The sequence below is a fragment of the Pogona vitticeps genome, chromosome 1 (assembly GCF_051106095.1).
Source record: "Pogona vitticeps strain Pit_001003342236 chromosome 1, PviZW2.1, whole genome shotgun sequence".
NCBI lineage: Eukaryota > Metazoa > Chordata > Lepidosauria > Squamata > Agamidae > Pogona > Pogona vitticeps.
This window is the reverse complement of record NC_135783.1, coordinates 302,044,815-302,068,794: the sequence shown is the minus strand read 5'-3', so window position 1 is coordinate 302,068,794 and position 23,980 is coordinate 302,044,815. Positions and strand designations below refer to the sequence as shown.

At 41.6% G+C, this 23,980-nt stretch overlaps 1 protein-coding gene across 1 annotated transcript in view; it reads left to right on the top strand.

Annotated features, from left to right (window-relative positions):
* RTF1 (RTF1 homolog, Paf1/RNA polymerase II complex component) overlaps positions 1 to 23,980 on the top strand; it is a 46,879-nt gene that overhangs the window by 7,529 nt on the left and 15,370 nt on the right. The window contains exons 2-5 of the mRNA XM_020793749.3: positions 3,832 to 3,942; positions 18,164 to 18,311; positions 20,118 to 20,319; positions 21,217 to 21,331. Of these exons, the coding sequence (XP_020649408.2) occupies positions 3,832 to 3,942; positions 18,164 to 18,311; positions 20,118 to 20,319; positions 21,217 to 21,331 (576 nt within the window). The remainder of the gene's footprint in view (positions 1 to 3,831; positions 3,943 to 18,163; positions 18,312 to 20,117; positions 20,320 to 21,216; positions 21,332 to 23,980) is intronic.

Here is a 23,980-nt window from a genome sequence, read left to right as displayed (position 1 = left end):
TAGACTACTGTAATGCTCTCTACATGGGGCTGCCTTTGGTGTTGTCACGGAGACTTCAGCAGGTCCAGAACGCGACTGCCAGACAACTGAATGGGGTGAAAAGACATGAACATATCTCCCCCACCTTGGCCACCCTGCACTGGCTGCCTGTTCATTTCCATACTTGCTTCAAGGTAGTGGTGTTAACATACAAAGCCTTAAACGGTTTGGGACCTCGTTATCTGGCAGAACGCCTTCTTCTGACCAGATCTGCCTGTCTGGTAAGATCTTCCCAGGCTGGGCGGTTGAGAGTTCTGATCCCGAGAGAGGTGTGAAAAACAGTGACCGGTTATTGTGGCCATAGGGAAGCCATTTAGAGAGTGTCTTTAATCTGTGACACAGACTTGATGAGACTCCTATATGCACCCCGCCCAATTCTGTTACCATGAGGAGTGTACCTGCAGTCGGTGCCAATAGGTCATTTGGAAACCAGTACAGTATTTTGAATACTTTATCACACAAACCACATGCTTCCAGCTTTCAAAGACAAGCAAGAAATTCCATTTTAGAGAACTCTCTTCTACTTTGTTAAATATGTTTCTGCAATATTTCTGTTTATTAAAATATGAACACCAGTCTAGATATTGTGATGTTAGTTTTGATGAAACTCCAGTAGTCTACAGTCAATTCTATAGTACAGTATGCTCTTTTCTAATTGATTGAAATGTTTGATACATATAAATCAGAGTAGTAGACAATAGTTTAAGTAGAAGCTGGTAAACAGGGTTGGGGGGTAGAATGGGTGCACCAGTACAGTGGTGCCTCGCTTAACGGGTGCCCTGTTTAACGATGAAATCGCATACCGACAAACTTTTTGCGATCACTTTTGCGACCGCATTGCGATGTTTTAAATGGGGAAAAATCGCTTTGTGATGATCGGTAGCTTGTTTCGCTTACCGATCATCGCAAAGCAATGATTTTTTAACAGCTGATCAGCGGGTCCAAAATGGCCGCCGGGTAAAAAAAATGGTTGCCTGCTGTTTTCTGGGACGGATTCCTTGCTTACCGGGCAGCAAAAAAGGCCGCCGTATGGAGGATTTTCGCTTAAAGGTGAGTCTGAAGCCCATAGGAACGCATTGAAGGGGTTTCAATGCATTCCTATGGGCTTTTTAATATCGCAGAGCGACGAAATCGCTTTGCAGCGATTTTTGCTGCACCGATTATCTTCGCTATGCGAGGCACTACCGTATTAATAAGAAGGCAATGCAAAACAGTCTTGTTTTGCAGCTGGGGAAGTTTCAAGACAATAAGATTGCTGTACTGTCTGCTAGGAGTTGCAACATTTTCCTTTGTGCCAGTTCACAAAGTTCTGCAGAAATAATTACTTCTCAGACAGCTGTCTAGTCAAGGTATCACAGCACTGAAACTATTCTGACTTTTATTTTTGGATTGGGAGCAATTAGCTGTAACTATGGTTCAGATGCCATGTAGTGATGAAAGCTTGTGCCATGCAAAACTTGTTTATCCTTAAAGTGTCACAAGACTCTTATGTTATTTTTCTAGAAAACTATAATTATTCCTATAAGGGAGGAGGGAGAGAAAAACATGAACTCAAAGGAGATATTCAGGATATTCCTTGTCACCAAACCAAGTTTGGTGATCGGGCACCATGATTTCTGAATCAAGTCATTATCATAATTTTAGTAGTTGACACTTAGCTAGAAATTTAATATTTGGGGGGGGGAATCCATTTTTTTCCAGAAAAAAAAAGTGTTCCCATCAATACGCCTAGCAGTACTCATTGACACTTAGATATCAGTTTATGCCACTTCTTTTGGTATGGGTTTCCTCCATTGGAATGCTATTGGTGGCTGAATTTGGGATAGGTGCAAGGCTTGCTTGATCTTAATTACATCCTGGTTGCCAGACTCTAATGGTCACACCCTGTTTCCCTGAAAATAAGACCTAATCTGAAAATAAGCCCTAGTATGATTTTTCAGAGTGCTCATAATATAAGCCCTTTTCCCAAAAATAAGCCCCAGCTAAGTGAAACCCCGCCCTCCACCATTGTGCAGCAAGCAGAAGATGACATGACTGTATTTGAATAAATGTAGATTGCTGTACATGAAAAAAATAAAACATCCCCTGAAAATAAGCCCTAATGCATTTTTAGAGCCAAACTTAATATAAGACCCTGTCTTATTTTTGGGGAAACACGATAGAATTCTGTAGAGAATCTGTGGGTGTTTGTATTTTATTTATTTTATTTATTTATTTATTGGACTTATATACCGCCCCATAGCGCTACAAGCACTCTCCGGGCGGTTTACAATTTTAATTATAAAGGCTACACATTGCCCCCCCCAGCAAACTGGGTACTCATTTTACCGACCTCGGAAGGATGGAAGGCTGAGTCAACCTTGAGCCGGCTACCTGGGATTTGAACCCCAGGTCGTGAGCACAGTTTTAGCTGCAGTACAGCGTTTTAACCACTGTGCCACGAGGCTCTTTTAAATATTTTAAAAAATATTTTATTATTATTGTTGTTGTTGTTGTTGTTGTTGTTGTTGTTGTTTTGTTGTTGTTGTTGTTGTTGTTATTGTTATTGTTGTTGTTGTTATTATTATTATTATTATTATTATTATTATTATTATTATTATTATTATTATTATTATTAATTGTATTTATACCCCGCCTATCTAGTCATTTCGACCACTCTAGGCTTAGATATTATATGTAGAACTTCTCCTGTGTAGTACCGTATTTTTCCGTGTATAATATGCCACCACGTATAAGACTCCCCTCCCCACTTTTCTAACCCAGAATTTCTTTCTTCAGAAGAAAGTGGAGGGGGAAAGCAGGAATCATGGCAAGGAAAGTGCTTTCCCCCTCTACTTCTCTCACAAGAACATGTTTTCCTTCTCCAAGTGGAGGGGGAAAGCAGGGATCAAAGCACTTTAATCCCTTCCCCCTCCTTACTTCCGTGTATAAAACAACCTTAAATTTTTAATCTAAACATTTTAGAGAAAAGTATTATCTTATATACAGTAATTTTAGTTAAGGGCTTCTGTGGCAACATTCCCATAAGAAAAATTTTCTCATACGGCTAGCAACTTAACTTTCCATATTCCCAGTTCAATAATACAGTATGACATACAAACATATGAGCAGGTGAGTCTTCATAAATGTGGTTATATAGTATGAGTGGTTTACAGTAATTTTCTGGTATAAATTATATGTGCATTATAGTGATTTAGAATGTCTAAGGCAATTAACATTAAAAATGTACTTGATTTAATTCCATCTAGATTTTTAAAATTGCCATTCAGTTGCTCTTAATACTGTTGATTTTTAGAAGTATTTATGTGTGTAGCTGTAGAATTTTGATTTTGTTCATCTAACATTCTGCTATTCTCTGTATACTAACGTCAGTGGACATTACTCTATAAGAAGCTGGAAATCTGTTAACATATAAGCTAATAAACATTTTCCCACTTAATAGCTAAAGAAAAATAAGAACAGTCTGTTTTTAAAGACTTTCTAAAATAAATTTTTACACTTTTTCTGTAAGTTAATAAGGTCAAGCACATGTGACCCTTTAGGACAGAGTACAAAGAGCATGAGTGTGAAAGAAAAAGTCCTGTTTTTGTGCACTTGAGTTATATTGTAGCTATTCCTTTGTGCAGAAGTTTCATTCTCTATCTAAAAAACCCTGTTTCAAATACTGCTAAGGATAAGGTAGGCAAAGAAATACTGACTGTGGATTAATGTGCTATCAAGTGGAAATTATATCTCTCATAGTTGATAGAATGTATTCATTTTTCTGTTAACCCTATACTTTTTTTCTAACAGGAGCTCCTATCATTGGCCAAACGGAAACGTGGTGACTCTGAGGAAAAGGAAACACCTGCCAGCAAGCCTACAGCATCTTCTGATTCTGAAACTTCAGACAGTGATGTTGAGGTTAGATCTGTTTTTTCCCCTGCAAGTAAACAGTATCAAACAGATCGACCTGAATAAATAGAATATCAGCGATGAAAGTATATATTATAATAATAATGATAATAATGATAATAATAATAATAATAATAATAATAATAATAATAATAATAATAATAATAATAATAATAATAATAATAATAATAATAATAATAATAATAATACTTTATATTGTGACTATACTAGAGCACATTCCCAATAATCAAAAACATTTAAAGTACAACCATAACATCATTATAATGATAAAAATATACAGTAAGCAATTATCATTCAATAAGGCAATAAGCAATCAATCAAAATAGTTATAATGACAATAATTAAAGTACAGTAATTCTATACAAATTTGATTGATTGATTGATTGATTGATTGATTGATTGATTGATTGATTGATTGATTGATTGATTGATTGATTGATTGATTGATTGAATCACAAAGGGGGAGTATCCTCTTCACGGATTGCTGCCTTGTTGTGGTGAAGGCGCTTGAGTAATTCAGAGAAGCTATGGGCTATGCCATGCAGGGGCACCCAAGACGGACAGGTCATAGTGGAGAGTTCTGACTAAACGCAATCCACCTGGAGCAGGAACTGGCAGGCCACTCCAGTATCTTTGCCAAGAAAACCCCATGAACAAAAACAAAAGGCTAAAAAATATGGTGCTGGAAGATGGGCCCCTCAGGTCGGAAGGCATCCAATATGCTACTGAGGAAGAGTGGAGGAGAAGTGCAAGTAGCTCCAGAGCTAATGAAGTGGTTGGGCCAAAGCCAAAAGGATGCTGAGCTGTGGACATGCCTGGAAGTGAAAGGAAAGTCCGATGCTGCAAAGAAAAATACTGCATAGGAACCTGGAATGTAAGATTTATGAACCTTGGGAAGCTGGAGATGGCAAAAATAAACATTGACATCCTAGGCATCAGTGAACTAAAATGAACAGGAATGGGCAAATTCAATTCAGATGACTATCATATCTAGTACTGTGGGCAAGAATCCCGTAGAAGAAATGGAGTAGCCCTTATAGTCGATCAAAGAGTGGGAAAAGCTGTACTGAGATATAATGTCAAAAATTATAGAATGATTTCAATATGAATACAAGGCAGACCTTTTAACATTACAGTAATCCAGGTTTATGCACCAACCACTGATGCTGAAGAGGCTGAAATTGACCAATTCTATGAAGACTCACAACACCTTCTAGAACTGACACCAAAGAAAGATGTTCTTGTCATTATAGGGGACTGGAATGCTAAAGTAGAGAGTCAAGAGATAAAAGGAACAACAGGTAAGTTTGGCCTTGCAGTTCAAAGCAAGGCAAAGGATAATAGAGTTTTGTCAAGAGAACAAGCTGGTCATCACAAACACTCTTTTCCAACTACACAAGAGGTGACTCTACACATGGACAGCACCAGATGGGCAATACCAAAATCAGATTATGTTTTCTACAGCCAAAGATGCAGAAGCTCTATACAGTTAGCAAAAACAAGACCTGGAGCCAATTGTGGTTCTGATCATCAGCTTCTTATAGCAAAACTCAACCTTAAACTGAAGAAAGTAGGAAAAACCACTGGGCCAGTCAGGTATAATCTAAACCAGACTATGGAATGCCCTCCCAACTGAAATTCGTCTGACGCTGACATTGATGACATTTCGGCGCCAGGTCAAACCCCTCCTGTTCCAGAAGACTTTTAATTGAAATAACATCAACTGTGGGTCCTGATGGCAATTTTAATTGTATTTTAATCATTTTATCTTTTATTGTATTTTAATTGAATTTTAATTGTTGTAAGCCTCCCAGAGACCTTAGGGAACAGTGGGTGGCATATAAGTTAAATAAATAAATAAATAAATCCCTTATGAATACACAGGGGAAGTGAAGAACAGATTTAAGGAATTAGATTTGGTGAAAAGTGCCTGAATACCTATGGATGGAGGCTCGTAACATTGTACAGGAGGCATCCCAAAGAAAAGGAAATGTAAGAAAGCAAAGTGGCTGTCCAACAAGGCCTTACAAATAGCAGAGAAGAGAAGGGAAACAAAATGCAAGGGAGACAGGGAAAGTTACAGAAAATGGAATGCAGACTTCAAAGAATAGCAAGGAGACACAAGGGCCTTCTTAAATGAACAGTGCAAAGATATAGAGGAAAAGAATAGAAAGGGGAAAACCAGAGATCTGTTCAAGATAATTGGAGATATTAAAGGAACCTTTTGTGAAAAGATGGTAGAGAAGCATTTCACAGAAGCGGTGGCAAGAATACACAGAAATTATACCAGAGAGATCTGGATGTCCCGGACAACCCAGATAGTGTGGTTGCTGAGCTTGAGCCAGACTCAACAGTGAGCAGAGAATTGGAAAAGATCAGTCTACATCCCAATCCCAAAGAAGGGCAGTGCCAAAGAATGCTCCAACTACCGTAGAATTGCACTCATTTCACACATAGCAAGGTTATGCTCAAAATCCTACAAAGTAGGCTTCAATAGTATGTGGACCGAGAACTCCCAAAGTACAAACTGGATTTCGAAGGGGCAGAGGAACTAGATACCAGATTGCTAACATGCGCTAGATTATGGAGAAAGCCAGAGAGTTCCAGAAAAATATCTACTTCTGCCTCATTGACTATGCAAAAGCCCTTGACTGTGTGGACCACAGCAAACTATGGCAAGTTCTTAAAGAATTGGGAGTGCCTGACCACCTTTATCTATCTCCTGAGAAATCTATGTGTGGGACAGGAAGCAACATATCCAACTGGATATGGAACAATTGATTGGTTCAAAATTGGGAAAGGAGTACGACAAGGCTGTATATTGTCTCCATGCTTATTTAATTTACATGCAGAATACATCATGCAAAAGGCAGGACTGGATGAATCCCAAGCCGGAATTAAGATTGCTGGAAGAAATATTAACAACCTCCGATATGCAGATGATACCACTCTGATGCCAGAAAGTGAGGAGGAATTAAAGAACCTTGTAATGAGGGTGAAAGAGGAGAGTGCAAAAAACGGTCTGAAGCTCAATATCAAAAAAACCAAGATCATGGCCACTGGTTCCATCACCTCCTGGCCAATAGAAGGGGAAGATATGGAGGCAGTGACAGCTTCTACCTTCTTGGGCTCCATGATCACTGGAGATGGTGACAGCAGCTACAGATTAAAAGACACTTGCTGCTTGGGAAGAATGAGATGAGAGACCTAGACAGCATCTTAAAAAGCAGAGACCTGACCTTGCCAACAAAGGTCTGCATAGTCAAAGCTATGGTTTTTCCAGTAGCGATGTATGGAAGTGAGAGCTGGACCATAAAGAAAGCTGGCTGCCGAAGAATTGATGCTTTTGAATTGTGGTGCTGGAGGAGATTCTTGAGAGTCCTCCCCTGCACTGCAAATAGAACAAACTTCTCCATTTTGAAGGAAATCAACCCTGAGTGCCCACTGGAAGGACAGATCCTGAAACTGAGGCTCCAATACTTTGGCTGTCTCATGAGAAAAGAAAATCTCTGGAAAAGACCCTGATTTTGGGAAAGTGTGAAGGCAATAGGAGAAGGGGACGAGAGAGGACAAGATGGTTGGACAATGTCATAGAAGCTACCAATATGAATTTAATCCAACTCTGGGAGGCAGTGGAAGACAGGAGGACCTAGTGTGCTCTGGTCCATGGGGACACGACTTAACGAGTAAACAACAACAAAAAGGGGGAGTTGGAGGGGGTTTATAAGGCCATTGAGTCCATCCCCTGCTCAGTGCCAGAATCCCAATCAAACCAGATCTGACAGCTATTTGTCTAATTTTCCTTTTAATGCATGCAGTGTTGGAGATTTCATCAACCCCTGAGATATTTGATTCCCTTGTTGCACTGCTCTAACAGTTAATGTTTTTCTTGATATTCTTGCTTCCTGTAATCCTTTGTGTCGTCCACAAATAAGATTAGCATTCCCTACTGTTACATAACAGCACTGATGTTACCTGTCTGTCATGGGTTTGGAGGGAAAGTTCCATCCTATGGGGAGTGGAAGGCGGGACATCAGGAGGAGGGGCTGTACTGTATAAATATGTGATGCCTGTGTGGTGAAGAGTAGATGCTGAGACAGACTGTGAGACACTGGGTTGGGACGAAGCAGCAGCTGGGGAAGAAGAAGCTGTTGTGGGAGTCTGGGTGTCTGACAGGGTACTACTGTGTGTCAGAGTACCAACCTGAAAGGTTCAGGGGTCTGTGGGTTAGCCAGAACTGATGGGTTCAGGGTCTGTGCTTTAAGTTAAAGGTTCTAGGTGAACCAAACTGTATGCTGGTGTGTGTGAAAATAAGCCACGTTACTTTATTTTATTCACCTGATTGCTTATTTTTCCCTGTGTGTATTTAAAATAAACTTTATTCTTTTTGTTGTTTAAAAATCCATCCCTGGTCTGTGTGACTTATTATAGGGAATGGTTGGTGGCAGCTTAGTAACTGTGTGATAGATCCCAGTAGGTCTGGGTTTGTCACATTGATTGGTGTCCAGCGTGTGGGATACGACTGGTCCAGTTGTCCAGCGGTCCAGCAAAGCCTTGGCAAGTGTGCCCAGAGCAAGGGGGGTCTAGTCAGGGACAGTCTGAGGCGCGTAGGTAATCTTCTAGGTGTACCTCACGGGGAGGTGCGCTAGTAGAAGAACGTGCCAACTGGGGAGACTTAGATTTAGGTGCTCTGAGGCAGCCTGATTTTGGCGGGAAAACGCTGAGGCAAAACTGCGTAGCAACAGCGAGCTAGCTTGCCAGCTGAGAGGCCCAGCAGAGGGGGGTAGGCTCTGACTCGATACTGTTGCGATTTAAGTGCTGAAGAACAGCAGCAATCTCTAGGGAGAGCTGGTTCTGAGGCAAGAAGGAAAAAAAGTGGTCGTTTTATTCTGAGGCTTGACTTTTAAAGCAGCCTGTTCTGAGGGGGGGTTATGCCCTTGACTCGAAGCCAAGTAGCAGAAATGAGTGAAGTGAAAGACCCCCAGATTGACCAAGGTTCTGAGGATGAATTTGGCTCAGTGCAGGGTGACAGCACAGGAGAACAGAACCCAGAGCTCAGAAAATTGCTCATAGCCCAACAGCATGAATTGAGGATGAGGCAATTGGAAAAAGAAGAAAGATTAGAGAGAGAGAGAATGGAAATGGAGAGGGAATTGCAGAGGGAGAAAATGGCGTTTGAATTAAAAAAACTGGAACTGATGAACCAGAACAATAATAATAATAGGGATTCTGAGGGAGGCCAATTGTCTAAGGCTGACCTGAAGAAATTCCCTGTGTACCACAAGGGAGATTGCCCTGAGGTGTTCTTTTCCTTAGTGGAAAGAGCGTTTGTGGACTTCTCAGTGAGGGAAACTGAGAAGATGACCATCATGCGATCTTTAATCAGTGGTAGCCTGGCTGAGGTTTATGCCGAGATGCCTGAGGAATTGATGAAAGATTTTGCAGAGTTTAAAAAACTGGTGTTTGCCAGACATGGGATAAATGCAGAGCAGCTGAGACAAAGATTCAGGTCCCTCACTAAAAAACCAGAACAAACTTTTACCCAAGTGGGGGCCCAATTGGTGAGGCTGCTTGAGAAATGGCTATCGCAGGAAGGAACAGAGACCTATGAACAGCTTAAAGACTTGATAGCACTGGAACAGTTCTATTCAGTCCTGCAGGGGGAATTGAAATTCCAGGTGAGGGAAAGGAAACCGAAATCTGTGGCAGCAGCCGCAGAGATCGCAGATTTTATTTCTCAAATAAGAAAGCCCTTGGGTGAGGGGAAATCTGTAGGTAAACCCAAAGAAACCTACAGCAAGTACTCTCAGGGACCAGGGAAAAGCCAGCAAGGGGGAGGGGCCCATGGTGAAGGGAAGCCCTCAGGCATGAAACCAAGCCCTCAGAATTTGGAGGGAAAACCCAAACAAGAGGAGAGAGAATCAAAATATACCAGAAAATGCTATTTCTGTCAGGGAAAGGGTCATCTGATCTCAGAGTGTGAGAAATTGAAGCAGCTAAAAGGAATGGTGCCTCAGAATGCTAGTGGGACCAAGCCAAAAGCTGTGTTCTGTGTCCAGAAGGAGCAAAGCTCATTGTCACAGAGGGAGCCTGTTGCCATGACTACTCAGTCTGGAACAGCTACCTCTGCTGATCAGGCTGAGGAAAATGGTCCTCTTATGGAGGTGAAGCGCTGCTTGCTGATAAAAACAGATTCTCAGTTGTTTGAGACAGCAGGGGTGGACGTAGAAATACTTGACCGTCAGTATAGGGGACTGCGGGACACTTGTTCCCAGGTAACCCTGTGCCATCCAGATATCATCCCTAGGGAGTTTATAATCCCAAATGAGAGCATGAAGGTGGCAGGGATTGAGGGGCAGATAATCTCTCTGCCAGTAGCAGAGGTACCTGTCAACTTTCAAGGCTGGAGGGGAGATTGGCGGATAGCGATTTCATCGACTCTGCCAGCAGCCGTGCTCGTGGGAAATGACCTGGCTGAACATGTGAAACGGGTGCTAGTGATTACACGCTCACAAGCCACCACAGGGACAGTTCAGGGGGGTAATGATGAGCCAGAGACGGAAGCAGGTGGGGGGAGTTCAGAAGCTGTGGTGGAAACCTTAACCACAGACAGCAGATTTGGACAGGAGCAAAAGGCAGACGCCACTCTCCAAAAGTGTTTTGAACAGGTGACTGACGCCCAGCTAACACCTGAGACCCCAGTGAGATTTCTGGAGAAAAAGGGGATTTTATATAGAGAAACCCTGAGGAATATCTCAAAAGGGGGAGATGGGATCAGAAGTCAGCTGGTGGTACCTGAAACGTATCGCCCCATGATCTTACAAAGGGGTCACTCTGACATGTTTGCTGCACACTTAGGGGTGAAAGGGCCCCTTGATTTGATCAAGCAAGATTGGGAGCAGATCACCCAGGATGACCCACAAGACGTTGTGACTTACATAGACACCTTGATGAATGACCTAAGGAGAAATCTAGAGCTGGCAGCAGAAAACCTGCAAGCTCAGAAGGTCAGACAGAAAACATGGTATGACCACAAAGCTAGAGAGAGGCACTTTGACCCAGGGGAGGAAGTGCTTTGGCTTAGGCCCTGCAGAGAGAACAAACTGCAGCTCAAATGGGCAGGACCATATAAGGTCATTCCCAAGATGTCAGACCTGAACTACCTAATAGAGCAGGAGGAGAACCAAGCAAGGAGGGTGGTTCATGTGAATGCCCTAAAACCCTACTACAGAGGGGAACAGAGGGTTTTATTCGCGATAAAAGCAGCTGAGAGTGAGGAAGCTGAATTACCCTTCTGGGAGGGTAGAGGGGAAGTAAAATACAACCCAGAGGAGGTAAAAATCAGTCCTGCACTCACCCAAGACCAGCAGCAAGAACTAAAAATGCTGCTTAATAAATATCAACAGGTGTTTTCCAACAAGCCGGGGATAGTGAAGGGAGTGATGCATCGGATCCACACAGGGGATGCACCCCCGCAGGCAGTATCCCCATACCGAGTAACGGGACCCTATAGGGACAAGGTGCGGAAGGAGCTGGACGAGATGCTGAGGGAGAACATAATCGTCCCCTCTTCTAGTCCTTGGTCCTCTCCGATAGTCCTTGTGGACAAGCCTGATGGGAGCATTAGGTTTTGTGTTGATTACAGGAAATTAAACCGTGTAACCACTCCTGATGCCTACCCAATGCCCAGGCTAGACAACCTGATTGAAACCATAGGGGGTTGTCGGTTCATCTCATCATTGGACCTGGTAAAGGGATATTGGCAATTAAGAATTGATCCCAGGGATCAAGAAAAGACTGCCTTTTGCAGCCCTTTTGGTCTCTATGAGTTTCGAGTCCTGAGCTTTGGTCTCAGAAATGCACCAGCCACGTTCCAAAGGCTGATGGACCAGACCTTGGCAGGGCTCAGTAACTTTACAGTGGCCTACATTGACGACATAGGGATCTTCAGTAATACCTGGGAAGATCACTTGATACACCTGGAGTTAGTGCTGCAGAGGTTGAGTGCAGCAGGGCTAACAGTAAAGGCCAGCAAGTGTCAGCTGGGTAGCCCAGAAATAAAATACTTGGGTCACATGGTAGGGGGAGGAGTGATAAAACCCCTGGAGGCCAAAATAGAAGCTGTTCGTGATTGGCCTAGACCCAACACCAAGAAAAAAGTCAAATCATTTCTTGGGTTGGTGGGCTACTACAGAAAGTTCATCCCGAGGTTTAGCGAGATTGCGGCTCCGCTGACCGATCTGACGAGGAAGAAGACTGATGACCGCATCCCGTGGACCAGCGACTGTGAGGCGGCGTTCCAGAGGTTGAAGGAGGCGTTAATCAACTATCCTGTCCTGCGTGCTCCAGACTTCGACCGGGAGTTTATCATCTACACCGACGCGTCTAACAGCGGGGTAGGAGCAGTTCTGTGCCAGGAGGATGAGAATGGTGACCAGCATCCAGTGTCCTACCTGAGTAGGAAACTTCAAAAGGGTGAGAGACATTTGGCAACCGTGGAGAAGGAGTGTTTGGCCATAGTCTACGCGATCCAGAAGGCCAAGCCTTACATCTGGGGAAGACATTTTATTCTGTGTACTGACCATTCACCATTGCAATGGCTAAAGACAATGAAAACCCACAATAGCAAACTTATGAGGTGGGCTTTGAACTTACAGGACTATGACTTTGAAGTGAAGGTGGTCAGAGGGTCAGTGAACTGTGTTGCTGACGCCTTATCAAGAAGACCTGAAGAATGAAGACGGCGAAAGAAACATGGACTATATGTATATAATGAAAACAAAAAGTTAAAATGTACCTGGTTTTAAATTGGTTTGTATTAATAAAGGTAAATGGATGTAATGTAAATGATAAATGTTTAAATGTCTATTTGCTATGCTTAACTTGGAATGTAAGTATATGTAAGTATAATATGGTAGGTATAATTGTTGTTGTGTATTTTATGCAGGTTGTTTTTTTGGTGAAAAGCACTTTTAGCTTTCCCCCTACAAAACAACTTTTAAAGAGGGGAGGTGTTACATAACAGCACTGATGTTACCTGTCTGTCATGGGTTTGGAGGGAAAGTTCCATCCTATGGGGAGTGGAAGGCGGGACATCAGGAGGAGGGGCTGTACTGTATAAATATGTGATGCCTGTGTGGTGAAGAGTAGATGCTGAGACAGACTGTGAGACACTGGGTTGGGACGAAGCAGCAGCTGGGGAAGAAGAAGCTGTTGTGGGAGTCTGGGTGTCTGACAGGGTACTACTGTGTGTCAGAGTACCAACCTGAAAGGTTCAGGGGTCTGTGGGTTAGCCAGAACTGATGGGTTCAGGGTCTGTGCTTTAAGTTAAAGGTTCTAGGTGAACCAAACTGTATGCTGGTGTGTGTGAAAATAAGCCACGTTACTTTATTTTATTCACCTGATTGCTTATTTTTCCCTGTGTGTATTTAAAATAAACTTTATTCTTTTTGTTGTTTAAAAATCCATCCCTGGTCTGTGTGACTTATTATAGGGAATGGTTGGTGGCAGCTTAGTAACTGTGTGATAGATCCCAGTAGGTCTGGGTTTGTCACACCTACATCCCCTTATCCAAGTACAGTGGTGCCCCGCATAACGAGCGATTCATTTAACAATGAATCCGCATAACAATGTGTTTTTTGCAATCGCAAAAGCAATCGCATTGCGATGTTTCTAATGGTAAAACATCGCTTTGCGATGATCGGTAAGCATTTGGCTTACCGATTTTCGCATAGCGATGTTTTTTTAACAGCTGATCAGCGGTTCCAAAGTGGCTGCCAGGTAAAGAAAATGGCCGCCCCCTGTGTTTTCGCGCTCTTTCCTCGCTTACCGGGCAGCGAAAATGGCGGCCGCATGGAGGATTTTCGCATAACGGTGAGTTTTTTGCCCATAGGAACGCATTAAACGTTTTAATGTGTTCCTATGGGGGTTTTTGGCCTGCATAGCGACGAATCCACATAGCGACGATTTTTTCGGAACGGATTATCGTCGCTGTGCAGGGCACCACTGTAATTAATAAAAAGGTTGAAGATAAGTGGACCCAGGACATTCTGCATTCATAGCAGCATCTCCTCGCTAGCTAGGGGCATTGGTGTCCACAGCACATTTAAAATATTTTCAGTATTTAATTATTTAAGGTGCCACAATGCTTTTATTTTTTTATTTTTTGTTGTTATTTTGTTTTTGTTATCCATGTTGGATCTTAGCAATATCCTAGCAGGAAGTATATAGGTTCTGTGAATGCATTAGATGGGAAAGAGTTGGTACTATCAAAAGCCTCTGAGATTTTGCATACTTGGTGATTACATATAATAACTGTATGAAATGGAAAGTGATTGTTAGTGGGCTGAGATCCAATGCTATGTTCACAGTAGCATCAGGACTTCCTCTCCCTCCTCCAAGCCTCTGTATTGCTAAATACTTGCTTTTGAGAGTTTACCAGTCTTTTGGAGTAGATTTTAAGATGTGAGGGGACTGTGTGAGAGAGGATCATCCATCCTATTTCTCTTTGTAGAAGTGCACCACTTGAGTCTTTCCATAATTATATTTGTTTCACAATATAATTAGGTGATTGAAATCTAAAGGTTGGCTGCTAGATATTTTAAAAAATTGATATTTTAAACAAACTTTTGTTTGTATAAATAATTTAATGTTTTTCAGATGATATTATTTTTGTTCTGGATTGTCAAATAATTTTTTAAAATATAAATTATAGTGGTGCCTCGCTTAACGATGTTAATTGGTTCCCCAAAAAAACATTGCTATGGGAAAACATCGCTAAGCGAAACACCATTTCTCATAGGAATGCATTGAAAACCGGATAATCCGTTCCAATGGGAACGGATTACCGTCCTTAAGCGAAAATCGCCATAGGAAATATCACTAAGCGAAACAATGTTTCCCCCATTGGAATGCATTCAATAGGTTTCAGTGCATTTCAATGGTTTTGACAGGTCCGTTTTTGCTATTTTTATAGTGTCTTAAAATGTTCAAAACTGTTTTAAATGCTTGGGATCGTTAGTGCACATTGTAAAACCTTTGCAAACTTAATTTGGCTTTGTTCTGAGTCTTCGTTAATTTTTGGTGAATTTCCCCCCCCCCCCCATTGGAATGCATTGAACTATAGGTTTGATAGCTGTCAAACCTACATTTCAATGCATTTCAGTGAGGGGCAAAATTTACCAAAACTTAACGAAGACTCAGAACAAAGCCAAATTAAGTTTGCAAAGGTTTTACAAGGTGCACTAATGATCCCAAGCATTTAAAACAGTTTTGGACATTTTAAGACACACTTAAAATAGCGAAAACGGACATCGCTAAGCGAAACAGGGGGACCAAAACTGTCATCGCTAAGCGAGGCAAGGTCCCAAACATCGCTATGCGAAATTTCCCCATAGGGAACATCGCTAAACGGAGCGCAAAATCGCTCCAAAAACCTCATCGCTAAGCGAATACATCGTTAAATGAGGCAATCGCTAAGCGAGGCACCACTGTATACAATTATAGAGGTATTCAATATTGTACAGGTCTTCCCTTTTGCAATCACAAGTGGTCTGTATATATCTTTTAACTTATAAAATATTAATTGAAAAATCCCAGTGTCCAGGGCATTGACGGGTAAAGGGAACAGAACCCAAATATGGATATATGAAGGGAAATCTCTCACACAAACTGCCATGGTGCTAAGAGAACTTAGTTTACACTTTGATATTAGAGAAGGATCCCTATATCCCTGGGATTTGTATTTGTGGTTTCATTTACCCGCTGTCTGAAAATATTTTAAAAAGATACCAAAAATACGTATTTCTGTGATATAGTTACAAGGGACCATGCTATTGATAGGGTTCACAATAGAAATACTTATTTCCACAATATCTTTACTAGAACTGGCCAATAGAGGGAGCTAGAGATCATGCTATGTACTGTAGTGTTTGCTGTTATCTGCGGGGTTTTGGCATCTGCGAAGGGGGGCTTGGAACTCATTGCCACAGGTATGGGGTTCTACTGTATTTATTCACTTCACTTGTTCTCAATTTTCACATGAATTCACATGTAGTGGTAAGCATAATTTACAACAGTGTGCTTGAGCTGGAGTGTGGAAAGTGCTGGACTTGAGCTTGCCCAGAACCCCCATGTGACTGGGAGGAAAATATACTGTACTAGAGCTTAGCTTCACTGAAGCAGATGCTTAGCTTGTTCACTGTTTTACTAGAAGTTTTTATTTTCAGTAAACGGTAGTTTACGGAAAGCTCTTTAATCTCTCTAGATTGAGAGCGAAGACCAAAGTCCAACTGAAATGCATGCGGGACTTCCTCTTCGCAGATGATGCAGCCATCGTTGCCCACTCTGCCGAAGACCTCCAACAACTCATGAATCATTTCAGCAAGGCCTGCCAAGACTTTGGACTAACAATCAGCCTGAAGAAGCTGACGACACATACGAAGATCCAGGTTTATAGAGCCTGTGTTCTAAGCACACTCCTGTACTGCAGTGAGTCCTGGACCCTTTGTGCACGGCAGGAGAGGAAGCTGAACACCTTCCATATGCGTTGCCTCCGACAGATTTTTGGCATCACCTGGCAGGACAAAGTTCCAAACAGAGCAGTCCTAGAACGAGCTGGAATTTTCAGCATGAATACATTACTGAAACAGCGACGTCTACGTTGGCTTGGGCACGTCGTGAGAATGGCTGATGGTCGGATTCCAAAGGATCTCCTCTATGGAGAATTAGTGCAGGGAAAGCGCCCCAGAGGGAGACCACAACTGCGATACAAGGACATCTGCAAGCGAGATCTGAAGGCCTTAGGAATAGACCTCAACAGATGGGAAACCCTGACATCTGAGCGTTCAGCCTGGAGGCAGGCGGTGCATCACGGCCTCTCCCAATTTGAAGAGACCCTTGTCCAGCATGCCGAGGCAAAGAGGAAGTCACAAAAGCAGCAAAACCAGAGAGCCGGACAGGGGACAGACTGGATTTGTCTTCAGTGTGGAAGGGACTGTCACTCTCGAATTGGCCTTCTCAGCCACACTAGGCGCTGTTCCAAGCCCTCCATACAGAGCACGCTACCATAGTCTTTCGAGACTGAAGGATGCCTAGCTAACTAAGTCAGTTGATAAATAAAAAACCTTCAAATCCTAGATTGTTTTTTGATCTTCATAACAATGTGCTTACTTTAAAGTGCAACAGGTAAAGAAGAACTAAAACCTGGCTTGTTCCTCACAATGACTCCTGCTGCAAAGGAAAGGGGAGCATGTGAGCCTGATCCTTTACTTGGGCTCGTTTCTGTAAATTATGGCTTACCATTACACACAAATACAGGCATTATCTCTCTTCTCTTTGCTTTAAGGGGGATCTGCTAGAAGAGCTGTAACATTTTTTAATAGAAATCCTCCCAAACAGACTTGTTGGAAAGTGGAGCAAAATTTGTACATATTTCACATATTGTATGGGTATAATGAAAAACCGTATTTGAACGTTGTTAAGCCGATCCTAGCCTCCACACTCTGGCTCAGTCACACTGAGATATGGCCACAAAGGCAGATTTTGGAAACTTTTAATTCTGTGCTTGACAGCTCATAGTTTATCATGGTATCTGAACCCAAATGAACTATTGTTGACTGCAGTTATTAGGAACAAGCTAATTTTGCATCATAATTTATGCTGGGTTGTTTTTGCTCACTGTGGTTTAAAATTAATTACAGTTTAGAATTCAAATGATGATTACAGTTCAGTAGTTGACCAGAATAGGATACACACAAGCCCAGAAAAGACAAAGTGTGTTATGTGAAACCATGGTTATGGGGTGTGCTGAATCTGGATTGTGAATGACTAGCTAGCTAGTCATCTTGGAGAAGCAGTTTTCTAAATGTTACACATATTTGTTGAAATATGGAGAGCAGTTCTGTCTGAGAAGGCACACATCTTTAGAACAGTAACACCATCAAAAATGTATCTCAATTTGTCTTAATAAAATAAAACAACTTGGGACTCTTCTTCATCATTAATTCTTTTCTTTATATGATCTCACCCATCAAAGGCAATTGCACATATGACTTCACCAATAGAAAAATGCATTACAATATGGGCTTGTCTTAGTTCATATTTGCCAAGTCTCTCCTGTAAAATCAACATGTTGTTTTTTCTGTATGTGATAATGTCTGGAGACAGTTCAGCCCTACCATAAGTCTCTTGCATTCTTCTCATCCTACAGTGGACAGTTGGAGGTTCAAAAAACAAAAAGAAAGGGAAAGCTGGGAAGGCAGAGAAAAAAGGAGCCATGAAGAAACAGACGAGTAAAACAGCCTCATCAGGCAGCTCTGATAAAGAAAGTTCTGCAGAGAGCTCAGCACCTGAAGAAGGTAAAAGAAGATGTGCCACACCAGGAATGTGAAGGATTATAATCAGGGCACTCATTTTTTTCTTAAGCTGAGATCATGGATGTTTTACTAGATCATGCAAACTTTATGTTTGCATTAGTCTAGGCACTGACATTAAAAGCTTATCTTACCTACAGTGCAATATCTTTCTTAGAACAAGGAAGAAATGGAATGAGAAAGATGTGACTTAGATCTTCCTAATAAGATACCAATAGCGTTATTTTCATGGTTTGTACTATGTCCTTTTTCTTCTCCTTGGGGAAATCATTTATTTTGGAACAGTTCAATGACTCTCTTAGAGTATGCAAATAGCCTGTTGCTGTTCTTAAATGTCTAATGAAGTTCCTTTATTTTGTACACTCTTATCAAATCTTATTTTCACACACTGTTACTGAAACTAGCAAAAAAGGGCAACACTATAAGATTAGATCAGAGGTTGGAAATAATTCTTTAGCAATCAGTTTATTGTCCCTAATTCATTTGTAGAATACACAGTCATTTTAAAAGTCTTTATTTTAATCATTAGATGACAAAATGTTAATGGATTGGATAACAGGTAATATTTCATATTCCTCTAATTCATTATTTTGCAAGGGGGAGTCACAAATGTAATAAACAGTTATGATGAAAAATTCCACCCATAGCATTTCAAAAGGTTTGCTGTGCCTGCCAAACTGAAAAGTAGATGAAACTTCTAAGGAACACCTTTACCTTGTACACTAAATAAATTTTAACCTAGTCATTGCTACTCAGTAGGGAATTTTTTGTGTGTGTGCAGGTGCAATATAAAGTTATGCCTACATAAATTAAATGTGCCAGCCATTATGCCTGGCAACAGGAAATTGCAATCAATTGTGCATTCATTCATGCAGTTCCCATTATGGCAATTGATGGTACAAGTGTTTCACAGATAGCACATCCATCATGGTAGCTGCCATGAACATGATATCAAGTTATTCCTGATTAGTTATGCAAAGAGGGTTTGGCCCAGTGTATGTGTTAAACTTAAGTCACTTTAATGGGAGAATGTAAGCTGAAATATTGCTGTTCTAACCTGAAGTGAGTGAGACAGAAAATGGTGTCATTCAGTTGTAGAAATAGTGTGGTTCTGTTCTAGAAATAGTGCAGTTGGAAAGAATAATCAAAGAGTCACCAGAAGCAGGAGCTTATGAAGGAAAAACACAGATCAATGGGAGCGTGTTAAACTTCTCAGCAACTTGTATTTTGAAGAAAAAAAAATGTTCTTCAACTTCAAGTTGTTCCTTCTATGTTATTGCTATTAATTGGTTTGAGCTTTCAGAATAGAGTGAATAATAAATAAAAATAAATGTAAATGTAACTTCAGGTATTCTAGTTTTGAAAACCTTTGGCTTGTGTCTCTCAGTTCAGTGACCCTCCTCCTTCCAGTTTTGCAATTCAGTTCTGTGCAAAGTTAAACTATTGACAGTTGAATTCTATTGATTTATCAAGGGCTGGGGAGCAAAGGATGTCTTACTCTCCATATAGTTACTCCTGGCAGTAGTTTAGGTTTTTCATAACACTCAGTTTTTCTCATGGGTTTTTTAAGCATTCTGGTATCATCAGTGTGCATGGTATTCTCTGAAGCAGCAAAAGCAAAAGACAGATCCCTGCCTGAGGAAGGGGCTTAGAATCCAAATTTAGATTTGGATTCAGAGCAAGGAGAACAAGGAGGAGAGGTGAGCTATGCAGTTATAGGCAGTTCTTGGGGTTAATCTGGGGTGCTTTGGTTACCCCAATGCAATGTTGTTTTTTTCTGTTCTATTTCAGGTGAAGTCTCTGACTCAGAAAGCAATAGCTCTTGCTCCAGCTCAGACTCAGACTCATCATCGGAAGATGAGTTTACTGATGGCTATGGAGAAGACCTCATGGGTGATGAAGAAGACAGAGCTCGTCTAGAGCAGATGACAGAAAAAGAAAGGGAGCAGGAGTTGTTTAACCGAATAGAGAAGAGAGAGGTTCTGAAGAGAAGGTGAGGTTTTGACTAGGATCTGAATTTATGTGTTCTTTTCAGGGCACTCTTCACATGGCACACCAGTCTGTTGGAGTTGCCTCCTGTCTTCTCTTTTTTTTCCATGAAGACTTTTCTTTGGAACTCTTTCTTTGGAGGATACCTGTGAAGCAGTTCTTAGTCAGCCGTTGATTTGTTTTCCAAAAATAACCTTCAAACATAAAAATTATGTAAATGCAGGTGCATCCATTGTTACCCTTTCTCAGGGCACAAAAAGTTGCTAGTTTGTGTTTAGCTTCAATAACTTTAGAGTTAGCTACCAAAACTACATGGCCACTTGAGTACAACGGATATTGTAACAGGTTATAATTGAGAGATTGATCTGCAGTTGTACAAATAATATACTGTACTACTAGCAATCTTCCACATAGCCAAGTGTAATGAATAGTGAAATGTACATTCTTCTTCAGCTTGGTGCTCTCATGAGTTGGGCTATATCTCCTATCCTCCTACAGCACATTTAGGAGATTTGGAAAGAGTGGTGTACAAATGTCTTAGATATTACACTTAATTCGGAAATTAGCATGGTATATGGAATCATATATCTGCCCAAACCTTGCTAATAGCAGCGTTAGGAAAAAGAATTTTTGTGACTTAAAATTATGAATCCCACCTGCTTAGGTATTTCATCTCCTGGCTTCTACACCTTTTGCTTTTGTTACAGAAGTGATTTGTTTTTGGTATAGTTTTTGTGGTAGTAATAAATGTCCATGTTTTTTTTTTTAAACTTCAGTGTCATGATTATGACGAGTTCCCTTGCTTAGGAGTTTTAATGTACTGTTTTAGTCCTCTCCTCACACATGATGCTGTAGACTGATTGCAGACTCTTTCTTTTTTTTTTCTTTGTTTGGAGCACAGGTTTGAGATAAAGAAGAAATTAAAGACTGCAAAAAAGAAAGAAAAGAAAGAGAAAAAGAAAAAACAAGAAGAGGAACAGGAAAAGAAGAAGCTCACTCAGATTCAGGAATCCCAGGTAAGAATCACAAAATACTTGCTTTACCAGGAGGCTTCAACCAACTCTTCAGCAGGTTATATCATCATTTATATTCCAGCTCATCATGTTCCTTTAACCTAAATGAAATGGATTAGATAATAGTCTCAGTGAATCACTGACAAAGAAGGTTTGGGAAAAGCAATGTGTTTTATCTAGCCGTCTGTAATTTTGTCATCTAAATTGTACTCTTTGGTAATTGTTTCTTAAGAGGTAGCTATATTAATCTGCAGGTGAAAGATCTTTCTGTTCTTCGTGGCTTCTCTGAATCACACATACGGGTTTTATAGTGCGCATGTGCAGAACGTCAGAACATTCTAGAGCTTAAAAGGATAGACTGTCTCCTCCCCTTCCCAGTGTGCAAGTATTGGCGTGCAAATACCCAGCCCTCTCAGATCTTTTTAAATGCCACTAGTGGAAACCTTTGGGAACACTAGAGCTACTGTTAATCTCCATTTGTATTCAAAGCCCTTCCATTTTTCTTTTACTATATTGGTATTCTAACTCTTTCTTCTCCTATAGTGCTGTTTCTTTCTCTGTCATTTTGTTTTGTTTTATTTTCTTATTTTGATTCCCACTCACTCCCCCCCTTTTTATCCATAAGAACATAAGAAGAACCCTGCTGGATCAGGCCAAGGGCCCGTCTAGTCCAGCTTCCTGTATCTCATAGTCATCCCACCAGATGCCTCTGGGAGCACACGAGACAACTAGATACCTGTTTCCTGATACCCCTTCCCTGCATCTGGCATTTGGAGGTACCTTCCTTTTAAGCCTGGAGATTATACATCCCCATCATGACTTGTAATCTGCAATGGACTTTTCCTCCAGAAATCTGTCCAATCTCCTTTTCAAGGCATCTAGGCCAGATGCTATCACCACATCCTGTGGCAAGGAGTTCCACAGACTGATAACATGCTGGATCAAGAAATATTTTCTTTTGTCTGTTCTCACTCTCCCAACACTCAATTGGCGTGGATGTCCCCTGGATCTGGTATTACGTGAGAGGGAAAAGAGTTCCTTCTATCCACTTTATCCATCTCCTGCATAATTTTATACATCTCAGTGATGTTCCCCCCTCAAACACCTTTTCTCTAGACTAAAGAGCCCCAAACGCTGTATACTTTCCTCATAAGGGAGGTGCCCCAGCCCAGTCATCATTTGAGTTCTCACCTTCTATGGTCCCTGGGGAACCATTTAAAAAGTGTACGGTCTGTGGCAGGAATGTCCCTTTATCAGACAAGCGCTCCAAGTGCCTCTACTGTTTGGGCAAATCCCACCAGCCCCATTCCTGTCAACATGGCCACAAACAAGGCTATTAAAAACGGTCGATTCCACCTTAATATGTGCCTGTGGCACATATTAAATTTCTCCAGCCATCCACTCCTAAAATGAAGGATCCAGCTCTGTCCACCTCCCAAACATCCCATATTAAGGAGGAGAAAACAACTTGTGCAGGTTCCAAGCCTTCAGCTGTTTTGATGCCGTCTTTCACCTCTTTGTCCATGCCAGACATTGCCGTTAAAAAGGTCAATAGCCTCTCTTCTAAGGCTCTGTCAAAGCCATCCAAGAAGTCTTAAAAGGTGAAACTGGACAAATCTTCCCACCTTTGGAGTCGGCCTTACCCGACCCAGTGCCGATGGCAAATCCTGTTTCTGCCTTTCTGGCTCATCCTTTAACTTGGCTCAAGCAGACCCTGGATCCATTGAAAGCTTTCTCTCCTTCTCCAGCACTCGGATTCTCAGTTCTCTGACTCCTGATGCTCCTCTCCATCTCCACCACACTTCCTGGATTCGAGATTCCACCTTTTCACTCCCATGGTGAAGCTGACATCATTGGATTCAAAGCATCGGAAATGTCAGAGACATGACCATTGTAATGCCCCTTCACTACCTAAAAGGGCTCATTTTTCTGTTCCCAATACCTCTGCTTCCTTCCAGCATCAGAAACAGCCTTCAGAGTCATCTGCTTTCGGATCTGGCTAGCAGCAGTCCACCTCCTTATTCCCTGGATTCAACCACCTTTACCATACTTTCCCATCAGATCTGATGCTTTTCAATCCTAGCCAACAGCACTGGACCCCATTTCAACAGCACTGTCACTCTTTGGCTGCTGCCATTGGATCTGATTTTCAGTTCTGCTTCTAACATGTTCCCCCCGCCATCGGCCCTCAGATCTGATCTGCATAATCAGCCTTTTTGCCCTCAACCTATTCAGTCACAAGTTATTTTACCTAAGTCTCCTGCTCACCAACCTTCAGCTTCACTGTCTGCCTTGGATTCATCCTCCTATTCTGGATCTGAGTTCAAGCCTCTTTCGGCCGTCGTTACTACGCCCGAATCAGAAGTGGGGAATACAAATTCTCCTTCCCCTTCTGAAAATATCAAAGCCTACTCTGATTCCGTATTATGCATGGCTACCTCTCCACAATATTTATTATCAAATTGCCACCAATGCTTCCTCTCCAATCCATCTTGGCATGGTCCCCTCGCTCTTGCTGTTAACTAAAGATGCGGAACATGTGGAACTGAAAAGGCTGGGTCTTTGCATGCTAATACATGCACATTGGGAGGGGAGGAGACAAATGGTCTATCCTTTTAAACTCTAGAATGTTCCAAAGGTCCATGCATGTGC